Here is a 26691-nt window from a genome sequence, read left to right as displayed (position 1 = left end):
GTGCTGCGATAATGAGCAGTACTTCATTCAGGGATTCTTCTCCGAGCACACTGGAAAAGTTCATGTTGTCTGTTTATGTTGGTCTCTGGAGCTTTCAGCTAAATGTCCACTAATTCTGAACAATTAGCCTCCACTCCATCCACTCAAGCTGCCGTGCTGGTGTAGCTACCGAGAGTAATTAAGAGATCAGTGTCTTGCTCAAGGACCTTTTGACATACAAATCCTGCGCTGACTAGACGAGCTGTTCCTGAGCTACACACTGCCCTCCATTTCCAATTCCTCCTCCTTTTTACCTTCCACCTACTCAGCCCCCTGCCCTCTCCCTGCCTGTATCCCTCTCCGTCCCAGTGTTTCTTCTCTATCTGTCTGCTGGGCTCACCTGGAGGGATCTTGCAGACCGTGGCAGGGTGCCAGCCATAGCGCTGGTTACAGTTGGGGCTCTGGACAAAGATGGCGCTGTCACTGAGACACTCAGCAAACACTTCTCCTCCGATGTAGTACAGTCGCACGCCGCGACCTTGAAGGAAGCAGAGACGGACCTCAGCGATGAAGAGTAATAACCCACACAAGCATATGAAATACAGCTTGGGAGGCTTATAATGAGACAGTGGAAGAATCTGTCTGGCAGACCACCTACCGATGTGTCTGCGTGTCAACTCCACGGCTGCATTGCGGTTGACGTTGGACAACAGGCCCAGGCAGAAGCGCTCTGAGTTGGAGGGGTCTGTGAAGCCGTCCACAGTCAACGAGGGCTGTGAGGCATGGAAGGTCTCTCCTACCCGCTGATTCAGCTCGTAGTAGGAAATAGAGCACCAAAAGGCTGGCTCGCAGTATGTCACCGGCTGGAGGTCTGATAAGAGGAGGCAGAGGCAGCTCATTGAATCAAACTGACATGGAAAGTAGGTAGAGATGGATGGGACATTAAACAATTCAGAAGGGAGAAAGAGACAGCAAAAAGGAGACTGCAGCAAAGATTAGCAGAAGAAGTCGTACAAGACACACATTTAGTATCCAGAGAACTCAACTATGAAAGAGATTCTAAAGAGGGAAGTGAGTGAATGTTGAGAGAAGGTGTCAGTGTGGACGTAGACAGGGGAAAAAATCTCTACCAAAGCAAACATTAGTCTGTGTTTGCGTCACAAAATGTCAAACCCATACGCCGTTTCCCAGAAGCTTATACCAGACAAATTATGGAAACTCAACCCTAGCTGGTGGGATGTTGGAGGCTAAAAAGGTCAAATTACAGGCTTATCCGTGATAGCGCTAAGTAACTTCATCTGGTTCCGCTACTTTGCTCTTTTTTACTGTCAAATTCTTCAACATTTTGTCTTAGGCTTTATAGTACTGAAAGGAACAGCAATGCAGAATGAAACAGAGGTGATTTTGTTATTTCACCAGTAGTTTGCAGGCCAAGTCCCCTGGGGTTTTCCCGTCCGGACAGGATAAACATAGGTTATTGTCACTGATGTCAGCGTGGGCTGAACGGTGTCTTGAATTGTTTAACAGCTCACATGGTGCAAAGACAACAAAGGGCTCTTTCATCACCTGGTTTCCTCTCACAGAAATGGAGTGAAATCAAACAATGTAGTCCCTCTGGGGAAACGCACTATGAAAACACTGGTGAAGGCAGACAGCCAGGAGAGAACACACCAACACACACACACAGACATGCAGTCCTCACCTAAGTTGCTGTGTGTGGGCGAAACAGGGTTGGGTGATAAGTTTGGGGAGCCTGTGTCCATGCTGTGGGTCATCTGGTGATCGCTGGTCTCGCCATCCTCACTGAGGTAGCCCGGCGGTGGCGTTTCTACGACGCAGAAACACACAGAAGGACAAAACTCAGCAAATTTATGGCGACACTTCAGTTTTCTAACAATGCAAGCAGTTACATGACAACAAGGCAAGACAGTAAATTCGGCCGTGGTCTGTGGCCTTGGTCAGGGCAGTGCATCTGCCGGTTGACACGAGTCCACCGTTGTAGGCTTGTTTTCTGAGCAGCTGAGCGGGTTGAATCACCAGCGGCGGCTGTTGGTGAGAGAAATCGCTCTAGCTGGCTGCTCAGCTGCAGTGAATCAGTACATGAGAGGAGAAAAGTTGGAAAAAGCAGTAAAAGAATTTTGTCAAGACGGCGCAAGTGACACACTCTTCTCACGGTTCCGCTACATCTCCACTGAATGGACACAGATACAAACCACTTGGGACGACCTCACATTTGAAGCTAGTACTTTAATGATTAACTAATAACGTACAGTTGAGACTGTCATTTGGAGATGTGACCATTTGTCCTGACCTGCAAGAACCCGTTTTGTTAACATCCCTAATGTGGAGTCTCTCGTACCAAATCTGTCACAGTCCCTCAAACTCTCAGAGGAGCGACATGTCAAGAAGTTGTCACGAGTCCAGAAACTGGACATGAGTTTCAAACTGCCCCCCTGGTGCTCAGGGACTCTGTTAGCAGCTTGATAGGAGTGCTGATGTGGAGCAGGTGTCGTGTGAGCCAGTGCTGGTACCTGGTATGTAATTGCTCTGGGGCTCGATGCCTGCAGGGAAGTTGGTGTTTTCAGGGATTGAATGGCTGTAGTCATCCAGGGGTGGAAACTCGCTGGGGATTTCTGTGTGTCTGGGCACCAGCACTGGTGGGAGTACTGCATGACCGACACACACAAACACACACACAAAAAAAAAAAAAAAGTCCACTGTTAAAGTCCAGCTTTAGGGTTAACTGAAGTCAAATTCAAACTAATAAACTGAAAATAAATGAATAAATACAACAGGAGAATAAATAAGTCACCTCATAAACACCATGATTTTTCATCAAAGTAATACCTCATATACAAAAAAATGTATATATAATAAAAATAAAGCTCTATCCTCTCAACTCCGGGATCAAGTGCCTTTAAAACTGAGAGAGATAAAAAGGTCTTACCTGGCGTCTCTACTCTCTGGTAGTGGTAGGGGTTAACGCACACCTCGTCCTTCTTAGTGTGGAAGGCAAACTCACACAGCTCCACCGCCCGCAGCTCATGGTGGGACTGCAGGTCGGGCCAGCGCCATAAACGACAGTAGATAACATGGGGGAGACCTTTTCTGTGGGAAACCTGCAGGCGGCCATCCAGAGACCTGGAGATGGGAGAGGAGGGAACAAACTCTGTCAGGGTTTCCTTCTGAAAAGGGAATTTGTTGTTGCTGTTTCTTGAAAACAATTGAAAGGACAAAAAGGAATCACTCGTTTTGTAAGATATTTTTTTTTTTATGGTGTTCTGATTATATCTCTGCGTTCCGTTAACATTTCTGTCAATCGAAGCATTTGAGTGGGTTCTACAGGATCCTTCATGTTTTACAGCAGCAGGGACGCAGCAATATCAAGGTTCGAAGAACGCAATGATATTTACTGAAAGGTAATGATCAATATGTACTTTTTTCCACATTTTAATACATTTTTACCACAGCTTATCAAAAAATTAAAAATCGTTCCGAATTTTTACTAGAAGGCCCTCAATAGAAATAAATTATGATGATAATAATAATAATAATTTCGATAAATTCCTCTATTGCAACTTTTTTTTTAATAATAAATTGCCCAGCAAAAGCAATTCAAGTAAATTGTACATTTACACTTCATGTTTCTCCTGAATGAAACTCCGACTGGCACAATGAACACAGTGGCAATGAACTTACAAATATGATCTACTTTATTATTCAAAGCTTGTGATTGTTTAATTTAAATTGCAGATTATATATTATTTTCGATTAAAAACAATAACACAGACAGAAGCCCCCAAAAATAAATACTTGAGTACTGTAAGAATTTGTTATTAGTACTTTTTGAATAAATGTGCGAATGTTTAACTTAAGGGTTCTTCCACGGGTGCAGACAAGGCAGTTACTATGAACATGATGGAGGACCACACCACTGGGACTTCAAGCTGCTCACCTTGATAACAAGACTGGAGCAGAAAGAACTGCGACCTGTGTTAACAGGAGTTGGAAACCGCATTTTGATTGATGTCATTAGCCTGACCGTCAACATCTGGACCTACAGCTGTGATATGCGTGTTCGAATGTAGTTTCCAGTGGCTAACATTACCACGGCGAATGGCAGTAGGGAAGGGTCTTGTTTTCTATTCCGCTGGCTGATTGATTCAATCACAGAGGCACAATTCTTCACTTCCGAAGGCAGAAAACAATTAATTTCTGCAACATCTGTGCTTGACTTGACTGTACATGCTTGATGATGATAAGCTGCCAGATAGTAATGAGCGGTTTGTTGGTGCTGCAGATTGACATAATGGGGTTGGAGCTGATAATCTCTGAGCACAATGACCCATGAAAGATGAAAAAAATGATCTTACGCAAGAGGCAATGACCAAATACGTCGCTTAAATCTCTCGCACTCACACAATCACACAGGAATACAGGTCAAAGGTTTCAGCTAAAGCCTTTTCAGGGGACATATAACAGTCGCCAAATAAAAACAAGGCTGTGTAATGTCCAACTACTGAAAGCTCATTGAGTCTCCATCTGGGTCAACTATTGTACACCAAAGAAGAAAAGAACCAGGCTTTAATTTTTCATGGCAAAAGCTTTCAGTCACTGCCTCTGCACTTTAAAGAGAGCTGATGGGAGTGCACGCTGGGGGTGGGGAGTCCGGAAGTTGTTCTTGCTGCCGGAGTTTTTTATGTGCAGGCAACACTTGCAGAAAAATGCAATTCAATAAACTGTCACTAGATGAAAACCGGAGGTATTCAAAATCTAATAAAAGCATTTCTCCTGTGCCTCCAAAATTCACCTGAAAACTTTTTAAACTTTCCAGTGCCTGAAGAGCTTAACAATGAAAAGCGTCGATCAGCAGACATTGTCAGAGAACTGAAATTTCCCTTCATAAGTGTCTAAAGAGAAACAGCTATGCATAATGCCCTGGGTGCATTGTGTAGCGTGAAGTGGTCGGCCTTATTTGCACTGCTTTCTGTTCATTTTTCCAAATTCAAAGAACCTCAAAGCGACGTTATCATCCTTCTGGTCATTACTTCTGACACAACGCACAAAGGAAGTGAGCAAACCTACTAATATCTAGGCATATATCAGGACAAGAACATCACTTTACATTTTTCCTTTGGTGCCAGATGGCAAGTGAAAATCAAGGTTGACTCCCTGATCACAGCCCAAATTCCAATTGTTCCAAACTTATAAATCCCGGACAAACCACAGTTCCTAGCCTGCTATTCAGCGTGTCAACGTAGTGACAGCTGGGATCAGAGCTGAGTGGGTTAGGGTGGCACAGGTGGCCCAACATATTCAGGATAAAGAAGAAGAGCTGTTCGGAAATACTATGCATCAGAGACACGGAGAGATGAAAGGACACAAGCTAGCCCGTATACAAGATGCTACTTACTGAACAGTGCTAACAAAAGGTGCTACTGAAATACTACAAACGTAGTGACACTCCTGCACGATCAATTAAGAGGTTGGAGATGCTGGTGGTCGCTCCCCTTTCAACACCCCTCAAGCACGACACAAGAAAGTGTTGATGCACGCAAGGTTGTTGTCCCATTGAGTGGTCTGACAGGCATTTTTGATTCTCAAAGCGAATCCACCTCCTGGGAGCCCGAAGGTCTGAGGAGGACTACAAACCCAGACAGCAAAAGTTTCAGTTTGGGGAAAAATTTTGAGTTTCTTGAAAATTGAGTTTCTCCAGTCTGTTTCTCTTCCTCCTTGGCCATCAAAAATTGTCCAAAACTTCGATATTTGGAGAGATGCGGAATCCGAGGTGAAATTCCCCGATCTGGAGTGACTTCATAGTTCACTGAAGTACAATCTGGGGTGGACAAACAAAACAGGCATCATTTGTTCTTGTGCAATTACATCCAAAAATAAAAACCCTGCAATAAATGCTACCTTTGTGTTCAATAGTTGATAGTTTGCAGTCTGGTTGAGCACATAATTTTGAATGTCATTAACTGCTTTTGGTGATCTATGTGAGTAATTTCCTCGTTGCTATTGCTCTTTTCCTGTGTTTGACATATTGCTATGATTAATTGAGGATTCTTATTCTCACTGCCCTGCAACATTTTGCATTGTTTGTGACTGACGCACGGCTTCTAGCCACTTTGTTTCCCTCTACGTCGCCTTTAAAAGTCTCTAAAATTGTTTCCAGACAATTGTTAGAGCTGTTTAATACATTAACTTAATGGTACAATTTGTAATTTTGACGGTATGTCGAAGGTTTTGAAATATCCAAACTGATGCAACGAAGCAGCTGAAAAAGTAACTTCCCAATGACACGAGGGAAACACATGAAAAGTATATTAGCAAAGAGGAACAGTGATCACATGTGGACCCTCACATCCCTGACTCAAAGAAAGACATTTACTCAATAACTGTAAACTGTGCAAAAGTAACCATGAAGGTTTTGGGTAATTCCTCTCTGAAACCATCAGAAAAACACTGGGAATAAAAGTCCCTTCAGGCATTTTATGTAACGTCATTGTTCTGGTTCTACAGTAGGCTGGTTTCTTATTCTTGACCAGGACCTGAAAGTTAAAGTATAAACTACTCTTGGGGACTGTAGGTGTGTTAAATGGTCAGGTGGGACTGGCCTGATGTCACTGGTATGTGTGTGTGTGTGTGTGTGTGTGTGTGGGTGTTTGGTGGGGCTAGACAGCGTGGGCTGACAGACATTCACAAACTGTAATGGCATTAGTGGCTCCTTGGTGTCCTAGTTTGCGTCCCCTCCTTTGAAAAAGCCCTTTTAGTCAGACGGGTACAATATGAGTCATATCAATCTGTAAAAACAAGAAATCTCGTATGCTTGTGATTACCATTTCAACTGTTCATCTGATCAGCTTAAAAAGTGGTGTGTCTTTGGCTGAGACTGTGGGGTCTGAGCTGACAGACAGAACGACCCGTCACCGAGGGTCAGGGAGGTTCTGACACAACAGTAGTGCCATGCGTCAGGAGTGATGCCATCACAAAATATGCATCGATGACTTGGATGTTTTGTGACGTCACACAACCCACCATCTGCCACTCAAACAACAGTGCAGCACCAGTACTCGTGGTTTACAGTATATGCTGTGATAAGGATCACCAGCCCTCAGGTGGAGCGTTATTCAGGTAATGTCCTACATGTGGAACAATGTCTGTGCGGCCTTCATGAAAGCAACAGCTCTGTCACCGCCCAACTGAGCGTCACATTTCTCGTGACGGACGTTTTTCTTATCAAAACACAGCGTATCCATGTTGAGTCTACGCCCAGGCACATTAGAACCACCTAGAAAAGAAGATTTTCTTGCTATTCATCTTCTTCGCGGCCTTTCTAAGCTCATTACAGTGGTTTTAAAGTGTTGCAAACAACTGTGGAGGAGTGTGAAAGGCAGCAGAATTGTGCCTTGTAAGGTTGAGAGTTGCTCCAACCCTGCATTAGAAGAGTGGAGACTCATTCATGCAACAAGAGTAACTGCACATTTTCTTCAGTATTCACAAGCCATACCGACATAGTCATTCGTACAGCTGACTGCAGCAGTAACAGCAACAGACCAAACACTGTACACATACGACGCTGGCACAGAGACAGGTCCAGACACACTCTATACCCTCCATCTGAATGAGTCACTTTATTGAAGAGATTTACGATGATGAGAAACACCTCCTGCTCAGTAAAAGCCACTCCTGCCCTGCCGTCATGCCTCAGCCTGTTGCTTGGAGGAAGAGGCAGTAGCACTGTCTAAACAGCCAACACCTTTGTATGTTTTGGAGCTCTGTGTGCTTCAGCAGGGGGAGGTTGGGGGGGGGGGGGGGGGGGGAGAGAACTATGACCCCACATTCCCTGCTGAGCTTGTGTGTCTGTGTGTGTCTGTTCCAGACTGAAGATTTGACGGATGTGAGGAGGATATGAGCGCTTCCAAGAATCCAGGCCAGCAGATTTCAACATTGAACAAAAGAAACTGGTCAACACAACATGGTAATCTACTATGTTCAATGTGAAATTATGTTTTCTGCTCACTCTGAATTTAGCTTTGAAAACTGTAGGCGGATCCAACTCAAAACTAGCCTGCACTATGTAATTTAGGGCCGACTGCTGTCACTGAACACCACAGGGTGACCAGAATAACACCTGTCAGCCTTGAGGAGAGCCTTGGAGTACCACCCGGGGTACCAAATTACCATACGTAAATCTCCAACAAATTTCATAGTGGCGATGTTCATGATAGTTTTAAAAGTTTCTTCTGTTGTCAGACATGTATTTTGTCAATCATCCCTGACATGTTTCGACAGTCAACTTCCGTCTTCGTCAGAGGTTTTCGCAAATATTCGAGAGACAAACGGTACAGAGCTACTTTGATTTAATTTACTAACAATCGAGGGAAAGAATCGAGAGAACCAAAAATGTCAAGTACTCCCAATCACGTGTGCTCTGCCAGAAATAGCTTAATATTCCAAAAACTCAAAACTGACCTGAAATTTCCCATTCGCCTTTTCTAGTTTTCAGTTCTTTTTGTTTTCGTCTGCAAAGACAACAGAATCACTAGAGCAGAAGCTTTTTCTCTTTCTGACTGAGAGTGACAAGCACAGAACTGGTGTGCTTCTGGTAACAGAGTGACATTGATGGAAAAAAAAGAAAAAAAAAGAAAATTGGTATAGATTTTCACCACAGGGAAAACTGTGTCAACACTGTCGTGTTTCATGACCCGAAGCCGAGGCTGATCCTGACCTTAAAGTCCGACGAGCACGTCAGTTTGAGGGAAAACAGTACGAAAGAGACAAGAGGGATTCAAGCATTAGTGATATTCTGTAAAAGGGGCATTTGCATGAAAAACTGAGTAAATGTGAAGAACAGGGGCCAGATACAATGTAGGCGTGTGTGTGTGTGTGTGTGCATGTTATCCACAGAACTGACGCAGACAGAGCAGATTGAGCTTTCGACTTGAGCAGGGGGGTCAAAACAAACACTCAAACATGCCCAGCTTCTCTCAGAGACACAAACATATACACTGTGTGTGTTCAGGGTGGCGATGGTCCAAGCAGTGCTGAACAAACACAAGCACACACACTCTCCCTGTGGGCTCAGACCTTTTGACATGGACTTTTTTTTTTTTTTACAACAGCCAACTTCCAACTGAACTCTAAGCTCAATAAAAGATGCCAGAAGTTGCTCCGAGATGCTAGTACCCCCCTAACAGTCTGTTCTCATTGTCTTCATGGGACGGTCACTAAGGTGCAGGACATATAGATGTCAAAAATGCATGAAAATAATTCTCTCTGGATTGTTTAGGCAGTATTAAGTGCCAGCAGTAGACCACAGCATGTAAACAGGAGAACCTCCAGAGGCAATCTGTTGTATAAGTGCACAGAGGGGGTACGATGAAGGGGTGATGGATAAAGAAAGGAGGGTGCTGCTGGACAATAGGGCTGGCAGGCTGTCTCAACAGCTCAGGGCAGCTCAGAGTGTCTGTGGCTGGGGCCCCTGGACCCCCCCCCCCTTCCCTCTCCTCCGTCTGTCTCACTGTCCCGACTGCCCTGCCTCCGTCCCAGCACTGAGTGAGGGGTGGTCGTGGGCGTAGGGTTGAAATGGCCTTTGTGCCTTTCATAAAGTCTGCGGCCAGTCTGTCATGCCATGACCAACAGGGCTGCAGTCCAATGACATTCAGCAGAGAGCCCAGGCTGTCCAATAACAACACCAGCAGAGAAACCATTCACTCAGGCTGGAAATAAACGTTGTGGTTCTGAAATATGATACATGGCTACTTTAGCAATATGTTAGCGTTAATAAAGTTTAGGACCTTGACAAAATATTGCTAAGTTCCTGCAAAGAATCCAACTGCCTTTCACGATCATCATCAGGTTTATTCAGGGTGCTCAACAATTTGTCACTATGACTTTTCTGATGCGGGGAGCAAAATAAACTCTGCTATTGTGCAACGTTCTTCTGAGGTGCTGTGAGCCTCGTTAACCTTAATGAACACGTTCCTCACACATGTTGGTTGTTGACACCAACATGTTACTTATGCAACTACAACAAAGTGTTCTTTTTCTCAGCAAACTCTTTTTTAGTGTGCTACAGCCTGACTTAACCAAAGGAAGTCAGTTGTTGTTAGAAAACCAAAAACTTTGAAATGAGTTATTACTTTTTTAAATCCAGTTCAGGATACAAAGTCTGAATGACAATAAAGTGACTCCAGTACACTACTGACAGATGCAAGAACTTCAAAAACTCCAATATCTTGAAACTGACAAATCCTTACGATGTTTTGACGTAGAGAAATCTGAAGTAACACCACAGCCAGCTAATAAAACCGCACACTTACTGATAGCAACAGCTGTGAACCAAAATCTGCACGAGCTGACACACTTTAATGATCCTCACTCACATGACGTCATCTCGACTCCAAACCTCATGTTATGCGGCTGCACTACATTCCGGCCGACTCTAACAACTGTCTGGAGGAATTGCTACCTCAACATCATTGCTGGTGTAGGAGTCTGACGTGAAAAAACAAAACAAAACAAAAAAAAAACCAACATTTTCTCCAAACCCAATCAATTTTTTTACCCCTTTGCTTTCAATTTAAAGAAATATTCCATCATTGCGTGCCAGCCGCAATCAGCTTCATCTCAAAACAAAAATACTTGAAGTGCACAAATCTTTGTTTTTGGGATTGTTCCTGCAGTGGGGCAACTCTGAGGAACATATTCCACACATACCTCCCACTCTCTCTGGAAAAGCTATCAGACTTCTCTTCCCCTTACAAAAGAAGGGGGGTGGTGAAGGACGGGAACCGAGAATAGAGTATGAGAGAGAAGCACGACTGTGGCCCACAGGTGATATCATAGGCTTGGAGTGTGCTGGGACCAGTGAAGGAGGGCTTGATGTGAAATACGAAACCCACAGACAGGCGACTGGCAAGGCTAGACTGCAAATAACAGACCGGACTCCAAAAACTGGGAGACGGCTGAGGACTGGAAACCATCACTTTTACTGCTAATAGTCAATGAGCTGAGCAGCCTGTCTCTCTGAATCAAAATGATGAAAGATGGAAGACATCAATAAATCTTCTCTGGAGCCCAGTTCATTTATTCCTACAGTAGGGAAAACAAACAGTAGTGGCCAAGTGAAATGAAGGTTTATTCATCCTTTAAAGCAGGAATCACGTCACGCTACCCACCAGCTGTAAAATAAATCCCACAACACCGAGACATTTCTATCATGAAAACAGCTCGCTGCAGGTTCCAGCTTGACTGGGATTTGATCAATAATTCATGTGACCTCGCTCACGCTAGATTCAGAGAGACTACGTGGGATTCTTTACTGAAAACCAAGATTTACTAGACTCTGTAATTTAGCGGAACTCAAGGGTCCGTTCAAAAGCTTTGACATCAGCTGTTGGTTGATTGGTTGGTGACTGTTTTCTTGAAGGTCTCAAAGGAAAAACAATCTCATTTCTTTGTTTCCAGCCGTCAGAGCTCAATGCTTTCTCTTCAAGAGGAGTGCATGTGCTTCAAAGATGAACGACTGAAGAGCACATAAAACATCCTTGAAGCAGTATAAGAAATTTATCACGTTTTTTTTTCTTTAATAAAAGGACATAAGAGCATATGTAAAGACACAATGAGGTTCGCTGAATGCAAAAAAGGCACTAGATGGATATTAGAGGGATTTCATTTGGAGAATCTAAAGAACTGTCTGGATTTCAGGGCTGAGCCAAAATACCGATACAGCAATACACACCTGATGATTGACTAGCTGGTGTAGTGGAGGAGGCCTCCCTCTATTTACTGTGCATGTACGTAAGTGAGTTTCAGTTGCCAAATTCTGTGACACTGACACCATAGTGCCGTCAAATGAATGCATTTTAAAAACATGCAGTTTTGGGTGTTCTGGCTTCATGAAGGGAGGGGCAGCATAGCTCAGAGGTTGAGTGGCCGTCTAGCAACTGAAGGGTCGCTGGTTCGATCCTCACTTCCCCCGGTGACCATGTCCAAGTATCCTTGAGCAAGATACTGAACCCCAATTGCTCCTGATGGCCCTGTGCCAGACTGGTGACCCGTCCAGGGTGAACCCCGCCTCTCACCCAATATCAGCTGGGATGGGCTTCTTCCTCAGTTACAGAGATGACATGATGTATCGTAAACACATTGCCCTTCAATAAAGTTACGATTGAAGAATCACTGTTTTGTGATACCAGTTTTGGGAGTTACTCTGTGACTGACAATATTTTCCATCAGGGAAGAGTACTATGTTGCTCTGAGATTCCCATCCGTGTGTGTGTGTGTGTGTGTGTGTGTGTGTGTGTGTGTGTGTGTGTGTGTGTGCACGCGTGTGTGACAGTTGAAGGTGGTGCATCATCCTGAAGTGAAACTGTTACGACTACAGCTTCTCATTAACAGTTATTTTGGTGTTCAGATGTCTGATTCTCTTTTGAAATAATGACTTGTCGCGTCATAAAACTATGTGTTTTAAATAATAAACTACTTGGGTTTGTGATTTTTGTTATTCACTTGTGTACTGCAGTCTGTCTATCAACTGATATTTCATCACAAATGCAAGTGAAATGGAAACACTGTTGAATTCTGTCCTTATCGAACTACAGTTCTCTCAGCAGCTTTGAAAGAAGGCACCTGGTTATCTGTCACGACACCCACTTCCACTGTCTGAAGCGTGTTTCCCCATCAGCAGTGTGTGGATCAGTCCCAGCAGGGGGGCCACACAGGTACACACACTTCTAGGGAGTCTTGGACCACTAAGGCCACCTTCATGTTGGATGCTGCTTATTTTCTAAAACTGTTACACACAGGTAAACACACACACACCCCGCCCCCTTCCCTCACCCCAACCCCCACTGAATGCTCTCTTTGGGGACTTTCACTTGTAGTAATGGCTTTGAAGAAATATCTCCCTCTGTTATTAAACCCTGCTCCCTCATGGCAAGACGTTTCCCACATATAACCAGCTGTGGTCCAGCAGCGGTGGTGCTAGTAGCCAGTGGAGCACAAAGGCAGGTTTGTTGTCTGGTGAACATGTCTGCATGTGCGTGTTACTGCGTGTGCGCACACTCCCCCGCAGATAGTGAGACGGCCAGGGCCAAGTTGAGGCAGTGCTGACTGTCTAACCCCCTCCACCCCTGGTGCAAGCCACAAACCAAACAGCAGCCCACACCCTCCTCAAGGCCCCGGCAGGCAGAGAAAGCATTCCTCTGAACTGACGAATCACACACACACACACACACACACACACACACACACACACACGCATACACACACACACGCATACACACACACACACACACACACACACACATTGAGCTGAAATATATATATTAGTTTCACAGTTTCATGTACATTAAATGTGGTTGTTTTCCATCCAAACATCAGAAGAAATCCTACCAGTGGTATCTGTACACAACATCATCATAGATAACTCTTACATCTAAGTATTACCTCACAGGAGCCAGCAGGTATACCCGCTGATCTTTGACTCATTTAAGGTGGAAAGTCTTTGATGACAACAAAATAAACGTGACACCACATGTATTTATATCAATACGCACACAAACAAACACACACACACACACACACACACACACACACACACACACACACACACACTTGTGCATCTGTCTTCAGTCCCTTTCAGGCAAATCAAACAATAATAGAGATCCTGAGCCCGGCTGAGGAGGGCAACTAACTTATTATCATCGTTAGAGCAGTCAACCGCACACAGACAACACATAAACTCTGGGTGACCTGTCTTATGTCGTGTCTCTGTTGAACAATGCTGTCTCGGATGACTCAGGTGAAAACCTTGATGTGAAAGCTATGCAAGTCTATGAGAGGGAAAGAAGAGAGAGTGTGTTTGTATAAGAAAGAGACTGAAGATGTTTGACTGCAATCATGCAAAATTAATACAAAAGTGTATAAAATTACAGTAAGCCTGGGAATCTGCATATAAGGTACTGGAATATTTACCGTTGTGAATTTGACACTGATTATGTCAGTTTCGATTTTTTTCCTCCCCCGATGTTGTTTGTTTGTTTGTTTGTTGTCTGTCCCTCAGCAGCATTACACACATCTAGCTGAACGTCACAGACCTAGAAGGAGGGCCAAGGAAGGACCCACAACATTTTGGGGCAGAATCCAGTCAATGAGGTAGGGCAGGATTTTCTAAACTCCAGCCCTACTTTTTTTTTTTTTTTTAATTGTGTGGGTTTTTTTCTATACATTTTCAAATATTCTGCAAGAAAGCAGTCGACCCCCATGGAAAAGTTCTGGCAAGTTGACACTGACAGAATCAATGAATGTGTAGCCGTGAGTGCGGTTCCTGATTTTAGTCCACCTATAGAGAGAAAAAGCCTTAATTCATCACTGTACTAACGGGGCTAAAACCCTGCGATTACACAGTGTAATGGTTTCATCTGTGGCTCTGCATATAAACCAAGAGGAAAATATTGTCCTGATGGAGTCATTACATGATGTTCTGATTTCACTTTTGGGACAGAACAAGAATGTCACAAAAAGGTTACTCTGCTTGTCCAACCCTGACGTGGTGTTGATCTGGACATTTTATTCTGAAATCCTGTGATTTTCCACTAAGATGAACTTGTCCTGCCCGCGGAGTCAAATGTCCTCTGACATGTCGACTCCAGGCCTGACATCACTAGGCCCTGTCTGGCCATGTTGATGTCTGAATGGGAAGTTTAATTTTGAAACTAAATTTGAAAATAAACAGATGTTAATAGATAGATAGATAGCTAGATAGATAGATGGATAGATCGATGGATAGATAGGTAGATAGATAGATAGATAGATAGATAGATAGATAGATAGATAGATAGATAGATAGATAGATAGACACTTTGTGATTGCATAAATAAAACAAAATGTTGCTGGGAGCGGTCCAAACAGCAATGTACAAGGCCCAACGCTTGTATTTTTAGTGGAGTGAAAGCAAAGCTGTGTCTGGGACGCTTCTGAAACACCAAGCAATCCCGATGGTTGTATGCAGTGGGTGCGATCAGCCCTGGAGCCTGGCAGACGGACCTGTGGAATACACACTTACCCCTTCAGCTGAGAGTGTCTGTCTGCTGATACAAGGACTGAAAGAACTGATACGTCTATGCAATACAAAAAAAAGCCGTGGTACACATGCGTACACAAAACATACAATGCAGAGATCCTTTGCTATTTGATAGGATCCATGGGATGGTGTGTGTGTGTGTGAGAGAGAGAGAGAGAGAGAGAGAGAGAGAGAGAGAGAGAGAGAGAGAGAGAGAGAGAGAGAACATAAATCAGGCAAGCGGAGTATGAAGTGCAGGTATACATAACATTCCCAACACAGTAGCTCAGTGTGAGTCTGAGTGTACTCAGTGGAGTTTGCCATCCAGACACTTGAAGACACACACTTCTTTTGGTGCTGAGCTGCAGAACAAACCACCTCTATCTCTGCTATTAGCCTGTTTTTCTTTCTTGCCAGGCAAACCACACTAACCGCAGACACTTCTGATAAGCCAGAGAATCCAACACACTGGCTCTTGCCAAATATTCTGTCTCCCTCTCATCTTTGATCCAAACCTTTGACTTTCAGGTTTACCTTTCACTTTCCCACGTGGACATTCCCCTCCCTGTGCTAATCTGGTGCTGAGCTAACCTCAGCTATCTCCTCTCCTTTATAATTTGTGAGTCATCCTCCCTCCCTAAAACACACTTCACCTGCTATCAAGTAAGTCTTTCCTTCCGCTCCAGCACCAGACACAACACTGGGAACCTCCACTCCTCGTCATCACCTGCTCACTCTCTTCTGTCACAAATGCACAGCCACTGAGAGCTTCATAGCTAAAACCCTGAGAAGAGATTTATGTCAGAACACAACCGTGGGAAGTTAAACTCTTAAATTTTCGACGAACTCTTGCGGTAAGGAAGCCAGAGAAAGAGGAGATCCTGGACTTTCTGATGGGAGGGGCTGACACACGTTGTATATGCCCAACTTGCGAACCAGTAATGTGACTGCAGCATAATTTTTGAGTCATGTCTCCAGCACCGACACCACACTCAGGCGCCTCCTATCGCTTAAGCCAAACAGTGTGTTTTCCAGTAGGTGAGAACATGTCTGACACAGACAATCTCCTGTTGTGGGTAACTTGTGTGGTTCTACCGACAGTGTCCAGAGTTCCTTTGAAAAACTTTCCCCCCCCTCTTACATCTTTCACAGTGTGAGACTGGCCAATAAAAGCTAGTGTTGTAGGTTGGTATTGAACACATCAGTCGATCAAGACTAGTGCCAGCAGTGGTACTGGTACTAGAGTTATTGTGGCTTTCCATGATTTCCATGACACAAAAGAACCCAAAATGATCAAGTTCTGAGCCAAGAGGTCAAACAACTCCATGGCCAAAAAGAAAAAAATAGGTACATATAAGCTTTCTTTTCGGCAGTGTTGGAGGTCAGAGTACTTGTATTACTTCTTCAAGTCTTTACGTCATACGGGCTTAAAAGCTCCAGACGGCCGACCTGCGTTCTCAGAGCTGTGTCCTAAAGCAATAACACCGTAACATCACAAGTTACCTCAAAAAGCAACGGTCTCCAATGCTCTCATGCCAGCTACAGTTCTTGACAGCTTTCTACTCTCAGTTCTACAGACTCATTTCTGTTTTTTGGTTCAGCAACATTTCCCGAAGGAAGCAGTTCTTCTTAGTTTTTTTCTTCATTATTATCATATTCCCGTCCTTCTGTCTTCATATCTGCGTGATGATGCCCGTGTCTCCGTCTTTCCCTCCCTCCTGCCCCATCATGCAGCAGTGAGTCAGGTGGGATGTGTGTGGACAAGACCAAGCACTCCCGGCACCAGCCCCTACCTGGAGCAAGTGAAATGAGGAATCTACTCCCTCAGGCTCTGTGAAAAGATAGACCCATCATGGATAACTGCCTCCAAATGTCACTGGTGTTTCCCACCAAACTGCTATTGGAATCCCTTACAGAGTTATTGCTCTTTAAGCTCCTGTTATCGCACTTTCAACTCTGAAATTACTGTTATTGATATAATCAGCCTGGCTGAGTTATTGGTTGTTATCAAAAAGCAGCTACGTGACGGACATGGGCTCATACCAGTAGCTGATGACACAAGATAAAAATGCTGCCTCGCAAAGCAGCCAGCGGGTTTTCTATGGTTTCCACTTCCCAGATCAATTGTCAGATTCATACATGTGCTCATGATATGAAAGTAGTACATTTGCAACATTAATAATTGTATTATTGTAAATAATAAGCTCAATGTCATCGTGTTATCAAAGCTTTTATGCTGCTTTTTTTTTTAGCCATACTTGGATTTGTGATTATTTTGATGTTACCCATAACTTTACATCTGCACCAACAAATCACTAATCCATGTTTAATAAAACTCACACAACTAGAGCCTAAAGTGTTTTAGGTGACTGAGTGACGCATCTGTCTACCACGTCAACGGGCAAACGTCAACCACTCAGAACAACGACGGGACATAGAGGCCGAAGCCAGGAGGTTAAAAAAACAACAACATTATTTCCATTGAGAAAATCCCTCTGTGCTGTTCTTCGCTCTTTGTTAAAAGAAGAAACGTACGCATCTACATGAACCTCTTCAGCCATTGTTGTTGGGAACCAACAGTTCCGCTGTCATCACACCATAGCCACACACCCCCCTCTCCTCAAAGGACGTGGACTCAAACGCAGCACGAAGCCTGACAATGACGGCTGCCTGCATGATCTCGTGACATCATAATCATCTCATGGCCAAGAGTAATACACTTTCTAGTAACATAAATTCTGACAAAAATGTACGTGCCACAGTAAACACCACCAGTACTGACTGAGTACAAACTGATAATTCATAATACAACATACTTGCTCCTACAATACAAACAAGGCAGTCTTAATTATGCACATCTATTAAAAAGTTCAATTTAATCAACCACTTGGAAAATTGGTGGACTCTCATAACTTGACGCATTTAACACCCAAGTGTCAGTGACTAAGCCACGTTTATAGCTCACAGTAACAGACAATTAAAAAAGGAGGAAAAGGAAGGAAAAGAGGTAGGCTACGTCAGTTCCACAGCGCCACAAGTGCATTAAGGCCTGAAACTGGAAAGACCAGTCAGCATCTAGCATTTGCTTATTTCTCTCTAAAACCCAAAACCAACCTCCGGGGCAGCCCAGAGCCCTGCCCTGACGGAAAGAAAACCTTGATACAGTAAAATCATGCTGCTTCCAAGATAGGGTGTGAGTAAAAGGAGCAGTGTGTAGGATTTGGTGGCATCTAGCAGTGAAGGTGAAGAACCAACGATATACTCCTCCCTTTCCAAATATCTAGGAGAGTCTGGTGTTGCAGTATAACCTGAGTCACTGGCTGGGCAATACTGCATGATTACATACAACTTCCTTATGCATAGGCTCTTGCTGCTGGCTAGCCCAGGTAGTAGTGAGCAGTATAAAGGGTACAGCCCTCAGATATGAGGTGCTAATGGTGCGACCTACAGCAATCAGAGCAGCCATGTGTTTAACCGAGCCTGACTGACTGGAACAATAATACCCTTTTCACACTGAAAAACACATGTCAACATGGGGTTTTGGCCCCAGGTTTGCTCGGCATTAGGGAGCATTCAAGCTTCCAGAAGACCCGGGTCTGAACCCCCGCTGTGAGGGCTGCGTGCCTGTGTTTTTCTCTGTCGTACGTCATCGTGCTGACAACGTCATCATTTCACATAAACGTGCACCGGAACACTGAGAGGTAAACAAAGACAACGTGGACGTCGCCGAGTCAAACGTTAGTGTTGTCGTTGCATGCATTGCAATGTTGTCTCTTTTGCAAAGCATACAAACTCGGCACAGATTGGAAAATGTCAGAGCGCCAATGCAACGAAGGAGGATGGAGTTTTTGACTGGAAGGGAGCCGAAGAAGCTACAGGCGAAGCCTGACAGGCAGCACAGTGGCAAAATGAGGATGCGACAGGAAGGTCACGTGAAACCTGAGACGATGCGGTTGCCTTTTTCACACTGCAGGCGAGCCACGCCGAGCCGCGAAACACCCAGGTCGCTTGGTGAGTCGGTCGACGCAGGTCGAAATGCCGAGTCGACACTTTCAGATGTGCATAAACTTGGGTTGACCTGCGTTTTTGGTGCAGTGTGAAAGGGGCTTTAGTAATTTGTCCCTAATAAACAGACCAATATTCTCTTGCACTTGTTTATTTGTAGCAGCCCAGCAAATTAGCATTCATTGTAAAGCTGCTGCTAGATTTTGTTGCAATTAAAGGTACAAGTAGACATGCCAAGCTAAGAGCAGTTACTATGGATGATGCACAAGCAAATTCCTGCAGCACTGCAACTGAAAGAGTGACTTAGAAATTTCCTGTCCAACTGCACTTGAATTCAGAGTTCATTTTCACATGTGAAGCCTGCTTTCATCGTTTCAGAGCAAAGATGCTTTTCACAGCAGAAAGTATTTGAACAGCTCTTTTTTTGTTTAACGCGTTTTTCCACTAAACTTGCTTCAAAGACAAAGTTGTTAATGACGCGGTACACAGCAGCTCCTTCTGCAAGACATGAGGGTGGACTAACAGTAACAGAGGGTAAGTTGCTAGTGTTCTGCCTGAAGCTAGCTTCCCTGTCATTAGCTGATGAAGTGGGGGCAAAATATCATGACTTCAAGATGTTGCAATATGTCCACCTGTGATAAGTTATCAATATATAATAACACAACCAGCATTATAAACAGATTACCCAACCATCAACTTAACAATGTGAGAGTGTGTGTGTGTGTGTTCATGAGGGACTAAGACTGTGCACTTTGTTCCACCTTGTTTCATCCCACTTGTCAAAGTGTGTTAAACTGACCTGCCAATACAGTGAACGGACACATCATTCAAGCGCTTTCACCTTCCTCGGCTACACAGATGTCCTGACTCATGGTAGATGGGTCATCTTCTTGCAGATCGTTGTGGCATGAACACCATGTCACCACTCTAGCATCATCAGTAGCGCGGGATTGTGATCGTCTTCTTTCAAGAGTCGCTGATATTTTGCTGGGACTCTCAAATGATCAGGTGTCATTTTTGTTCACTCAAGGATTTTTTTTTTTTGCTCCTTCAGTGGCCCAACTAGTTGTTGGTGACTAAATTAACATCTTCTTCATCTCAGCTGTGTGTGTTCCGTCCTGCAACTCTTCCCTGCACACACATGTGCCAGAGCAGGAGAGAAACGGTGCTGAGCTGCAAATAACAGCAGTGGCACCAGGTGGTCTACATTTTTAAAGAAACCGAATGTGGAAATAACAAATATCAGGGCGTAAAACAAGTAGTCTTCTGATCATTCCAGCTCATGCGCTGAAAGTCTAAAATTATTTGTTAGAACTGAAAAATGTCAAACTTAAGTAGCATAAAACCATTCACTGCGCACCCAAAGACAAATGGAATCTGGGATTCGGACAATTGTGACATCAGCTTTTACTACTTGTTGCCATGCCGTCAAATGCAGCGCTGTAATCAGCCTGACATCATAGATAATATAAATATTACTAAAACTAGTCTGTGAGCCAAAAACACAGAATTATCCCCCAAAAAAAGCTGCATAAATGTTCAACTGGCCGTGTAATTTTCACAGCCATATTCAGGCTAATATCAAATAATTTATGAGTGAAATGAAAACCAGTACATTCCTGACAACACCCGGCCTGTTATTCTGATACCAGATGCAACTACCGACTGAGTCAATCGAGCGCAGCATGTTTCCTGCAGCCCTCATCCAGAGGGGCAGCTTTAAACCTCACCAGGGAGTTCATGTGTCAGAGAGATCGGAGCTGACCTCCCCATGGACAGGCCCGGACACGCAGGCAGCTGCTGTCAGTGAGCCAGAACATGGGGGAATTAATAGAAACAGCAGCTCCCCAGGGACACTGTTAGCCCACTCTGACAGCCAATTCTGATCAAGGGTCATCTTAATGCACTCTGCCTCTTCCCCTCCGCATTAGTGGCAGTGGGGAATATGAAACCTGGATCATGGCAAACATTATTTAACTTTCCGGGTAGGCTTAACTCTGAATGCTGGCCCAGGCCTGTGCAAGCTGTGATATGCACACTTGTGGCAATCAAGAATGTGGGAGTGCCCTATGTGGGCTTCGGTCTGAGCCAACTCACAGTAAGCTCCTACAGTGCCAGCGAGGGAGGCGTGGAGCTCCAACTCCTCTTACTTACTACAACTTGCCAAGAGTGGAGTATAAAAAAATCCCAGCCATTACACACACAGTTGAGAGTTTACGCAACAGACCTGCAAAAACGTCTCAAGATTTTGTGCAAGAGCCTTTTTGGGGGGGGGGGGGGCAGAGGTGAGGTTAAAATTATCATGTGTTGTTATTGTGAATGGGGACAAAATTTAGCATGGCAAAAGCTAAAAAATATGCAGAGGTGGAGAGTCACTAAGTATTTTTACTCATTGAGTCTTGGGCTAAGTACAATACTGAGGTATCAGTACTTTATTGAAGTATTTATATTTGAGGGTACTTTGTAGATTCTGCATAGAAGACATGGCAAATGTGAGCCAACTTCAAAAAGACACAATCTGAACAGCCATACCGGAACAGGAGATGTTAACATGAACTTTAGAATTCAATGCTTCCAGAACTGAGTGACCCAAAAACGCAAATACATAATTAGCATGCAATAAGTGTACTTTCACTTTTGATACTTCAGTAAACTCAATATCAAATATTTCTCTTTCAATTAATTCGAATTTTAAATGGAGACTTTTCCTTTTCCTAGATTACAAGTCGACCTGAGTATTTCTACTTCTAACTCGGTAGAGACGTAGTGTACCTGTTCCAGCGCAGTAGTTTAGCGTAGATCGACTGAAAGCTGTTTGTGTGACAGCCACGCTTGGGACTTGACAACAGTCGTTTGACAGACCTGGCGAGTGTTAACCTGCCGCCACGGACACTGGAACGACGTCATTAATGGAAGACATATGAGTGAGGGACGAACAGTCGAGAGAGAGAGAGAGAGAGAGAGAGAGAGAGAGAGAGAGAGAGAGAGAGAGAGAGAGCGGAGGTCTGGCTCAGGCTCCGGTGAGTTACGTACGCAGCGCTGGAAACCGAACCAGATTAAGGCCAAGTTATATAACTTGGACTCCATTTGCGCTTTTGCATTTCATGCTGGCTCGTAAATGCACACACTGCGCATCCCCCCCTAAAAAACAACAACAACAACAGCGACCCCGGTTGTAGGTCCGTGCGATGTTAACAAAATACTCCAACTCTCGAGGGTCGGACGTGATGGCGTGGCAGCTCTCTGGAGAAATATGAGGGCAAAGATTCGCTAGCAGATGGACTGATGTTAGCTCGCATTACCTCAGCCACCATGTTGCTGCACTTCAGCAGCTCCGAGTGTTGACATGTGAAAGGAAGTGGAAATGACAACTTTTTTACGTCACGTAGACGCCACGCAAAAGTAATACGGGGATAGTAAAGTTTAATAAAGAGTAACGAGGCTGCAGGCGGCGCCGGGGATGCTGACTTCACAGTCACCGCCAACACTACCCACCTCGGGATAGTGATGCATTTGGTGTTGATGTTCTGGGTAGTGATGGCTTTCTCCAGCTCGTCCAGTTGTCCCGTCTTCTTCAGCTTCTTCACCAGACTTTTCACCGCTTTCTCACACCACTTCTCCTCTTGGCCGTTCTGTTCTCCCTTCTTCCATCCCAAAAGTCTTTTGACAATAGGGGGAGTGAAAGGCAGAATTGACATCTTGAGTTCAGTTCCAGTGTCGAGGAGTCCGGCTGCCGGGCCAAAACACCGCTGTTCTTCTGGGGGGGGGGGGGGGGGGGATTAAAGAGGAAAAAAAAGAGGAAAAAAAAAGTCCAGCTATCACAAGCGTTCTTTAGCTCAACAGGAGTCGTTGTTGGTGAGTGGAGTCACTCAGGAGCATGCCGGAGTTTAATGGTCCTGATAGGCGCACTCTGCCCGCCTGCCGCTCAGCGCTGAGCTGGAGAAGCGGTAGTCCGCTGCGCTGAGGATGTAGTACTACTCCGCCGAGAAACCTAGTCCCGTCTAAACTTATTCATTAAGTTCGTTTTGTGAATGCAGCCACCACACCTCCAACACAACTGCTCATTTAACTGAAACAGTGTCCTGGTGACGGAGCAACACTACTTTTAAAAAGTTTGTGTCTTGATATAGTAAAGTTTTTTTTTCTCCAGAGTAATCCGCGGTGCGCGATCCGCCGACTGAAGTCTGCATCAAATGCAAATGCAAGGCTGCAGCTGAGAGCCTCCATTCAGACTTCAGACGGCACCGCAGACCCCTGAAAGGCCAGACTGAGCAGCTGGACAAATGGGCAGCCGTGATGTTGCACAATCCCTCCATATTTTTTTGGCTGTTGCATGCTAGTATAACCACATGCTTCAGTCACCACACACAACACACACACACACACACACACACACACACACACACACACACACACACACACACAGATCGCTTGATTTGGTTATACAACACTGAGCAAGCAGTTTATTACGAGGGTCAATAAACTATCAAATTAAATCTTTGCACTCCTTTTAGTGGAATATAAAAGATAAACGGCCTAGGAGTGGGAAGCACAGCTAAAACTGAGGGAAAACTTCCACTTCTACATCCTGAAACATGAAAGCTTTATTATTCTTGCATCTCCTTGAATTAAATCATCCATCTGTTTCAGTTTATCTACATTACATAATTATAGTCCACTCAGGGCCATGATGTTCTTACCATCTAATTTCCCTCCACGTGGTAATAACGTTACTCAGTTTTTCCACCTTCCCATTTTATTCTTGGAAATTCTCACATTCCGAATCAACAGCCAATTCCTGCAACTTGTGATATGAAAGGTTACGTTGTAGCGAGTGTTTGCTGGCCTTTGCCACCTGATTGTTTATATCAACACGGGTGAATAACTGAAGAGCGGCTGGAAGACAACAATGATAAAAGTTGTGTACAAACACGTGCACGCACACAGACACAAACACACACACACACACACACACACACACACACACACACACACACAGGAGTTGAACGAGTCTCAGCTTATTTGTGTGAGAGGTACATACAAGGACACCCACCCAAGACAAGATGGCAGTTTGATATTCAGTGTGGCTCTCACTCTGAAACCATGATTTAGGCAGAGGCGAGCACTCACTCTCACAAATGCACACAAGTACAGCTCCACCCTCCCACACTCACAAGTGCACGAACACACACACACACACACACACACACACACACACACACACACACACACACACACATATGCAGTGTCAAGGAGTCAAAGTACCAGATGTACCAGAGAGTGTGCAGCACAGCTGAGCTCTGCAGAGAGAGAGAGTGGTAGCGGGACAGTTTGGGGTGTCACCCTGCCTTTGTTCCTCTGCTTCAAAAGAAAGACTTTACTACGTCCCGGAACACTTTCCAAAATCAGATCCCTTGTTTGCAAGCGTTTGAAAGAGTTGTAAAACGTGTGACTACTCTACTCAAATGAGGCAGTACACTTGCATTTACACATTTGCAGCACAACAGCTTTGCACTTGCAATACATGAAAAAACCTTTTTCTCAAATCAGACATAAAAGGGATTGAAGCCCAAGTCGCAAACAGGTTGTGATTGACAGAAATGTGAGACGTCAATACTTTATTCCCTGCCGGGCTTCATTGTGGGTTTGTCAAATTTCAGAACATGATCATCTTTGCCCTGTAAGTTCACAGTCTTAAGAAAGACCTGTGGTTAAGGTTTTTGTGTGTGTGTTCAGCAGCAGTGCACAGAGGCCACTTTGTGCCAAATATACCACTGGCATGCAGGTCACCAAGACAGACCTTATTCCTTTTATCTATTTTGGTTGCAAAGCCATGTATATTTTTAGATCTGCTGAAGGCATGTCAAGCTTCTTCTTTCATAATACCTAAACATCAGAAATAAATGCTCTGACTGTCGAAAGGTTTTCAAATCAGTGCTGTTTAAAGCAGTTTGCAGTACAAGCGTCTTCTCTTCGTGGATGGTTTGAACTTTTGAGGACATTTCATTTGTTGTGGTTTCTGCACTCCTAGCCATCAACCTGTCCTTGACCAGGTTAATGTCTGCAGTTGTAAAACACACGGAGATCTGTGTGGTGCGTCGGCAGGTTGGAGCGTGTGCTGCATGTGTCACACGCTGAGGCCCTGCGGTGCTCCCGGCACCTGTTTACGCCCCCGGGGACACAACCGGCCAAGAAGACAGCTGGTTTGTTTTGGAGAAGTGCAGGATGAGACAGGGTGGATATGGGGATGCAGGATGGGGGATGGGATTACAGATGGGCCACACTAGACAAGGGGGGTCGGACGGGGTAATACGGGGGGGCTTCTGTGAGAAGAATTACTGAGCACAAAAGGCACGTCAGCAAGACTGAATAGGCAGTGACCACAAACAATCCAATGGATGATAATGACATTGTGCTGGACCCGACCTCAGGGGACTTGGGACAGGGTGTGTGTGGGTGTGTGGGTGTGTTGTCAGCTGTTGTCCCAAAGGAAATAAGGGTCAGAAAGAGTATAAAGTGTGTCTCTCTGGTTGAGTATGAGAAGGACGCAGAGAAGGACCAACATTTGGCCAATTAGACACCGCAGATCTTTTATTTCCTACAAAAGTTTCTTGTGAATGATTGCACCTCTCGCTGGTGCTTCATGAGCAAAGGCCGCTGTCAACAAGATGCAGTTAATAACTTCCCTTCTAATTAATGTAGTCTAGCGGTTTTGGAGAAGCTTCAGACAAGAAATCTGCTGCAGCCTCTGGACATGTGGGAGCCCCTCAGGACCTTACAGAGAAGAGGAAGAAACAGGAAAGGGGAAAAAGGAGGGAGGAGGGGTGCAAGAGGACAAGAACGAGAAAGAAGGAGAGGGTTAAGTGTGTATTTATAGGAAGTTGGGGTGTGGTTGAGGTCTGACCCCCTGAGACTCCGCAAGATAGCTTCAATTTGTGCAGAATTTCCATGAACATGAAATATAGGCCCTGGAAATGTCAGGACTGGAAAACAATATGAAGTTGAAAAGTCTTCAGGAACTTAATTTTTTTTTTTTAGAATTTTTAACTTAAACTAAAAGTTTCACCGTCACTCTGATGGTACACTGACTTGTGGTAAGCTGAATGATGCCATCTTCTTCCTCCACAGAGTTGTAAACTTCTGTTTCCGTAGCGGACCACGAACAATCCTGACAGCTTGTATTTCTGCTTTCATAAGTACAGTGAAGGCTTGCTCAGAATTCTCAGCACTGACATCATGACAGAAGAGGAAAGACAGGACTTTCATGGTGGAAGCTGATAAGAGAGAAGCGAAGAAACGAGACCTCGACGGCTGGTCAGCTCGGCGCAAGCGACTTCATTTTGGCAACTGCTTTGGGTCCAGATCAATGTTCATAAAACCCTAGAAACATGGAGGATGTCACAGTGGAAGCAAACTTATTTTCATCTCGTATCTCTGTTCCCCTCTGTTCATGTCAGAATCAGCTGCTTAATTCCCCATCGCATTATAACGGAGGGGCACTCTGCCAGTTCTCCAATTAACAGATTAGAATGTGTCATCGTCCTCTATGTGACTACAATACCACAACAACTACATTATGCTGCCTCAAGCAATCAAAAAATAATTAACGACATGCAAAAGTTTGTAAAATATAATAT

The 26691-nt window shown here is 44.5% G+C and overlaps 1 protein-coding gene across 1 annotated transcript in view; it reads right to left on the bottom strand.

Annotated features, from left to right (window-relative positions):
- LOC147269000 (SMAD family member 3) overlaps window positions 1-26201 on the bottom strand; it is a 29684-nt gene extending 3483 nt beyond the window's left edge. The window contains exons 1-7 of the mRNA XM_086226132.1: window positions 26144-26201; window positions 22550-22811; window positions 2927-3120; window positions 2511-2645; window positions 1682-1807; window positions 638-850; window positions 380-517 (exon numbers count right to left, since the gene is read on the bottom strand). Coding sequence (XP_086082258.1) covers window positions 380-517; window positions 638-850; window positions 1682-1807; window positions 2511-2645; window positions 2927-3120; window positions 22550-22752 — 1009 coding nt within the window. The 5' untranslated portion in view covers window positions 22753-22811; window positions 26144-26201. The remainder of the gene's footprint in view (window positions 1-379; window positions 518-637; window positions 851-1681; window positions 1808-2510; window positions 2646-2926; window positions 3121-22549; window positions 22812-26143) is intronic.
- Between the last annotated feature and the right edge of the window lie 490 nt (window positions 26202-26691).

This window comes from Aulostomus chinensis, chromosome 2 (assembly GCF_037954235.1).
Source record: "Aulostomus chinensis isolate RoL2024-O1b breed Wild chromosome 2, RoL_Achi_v1.0, whole genome shotgun sequence".
In the NCBI taxonomy this organism is placed as follows: Eukaryota; Metazoa; Chordata; class Actinopteri; order Syngnathiformes; family Aulostomidae; genus Aulostomus; species Aulostomus chinensis.
This window is presented reverse-complemented; position numbering and strand designations above follow the sequence as displayed.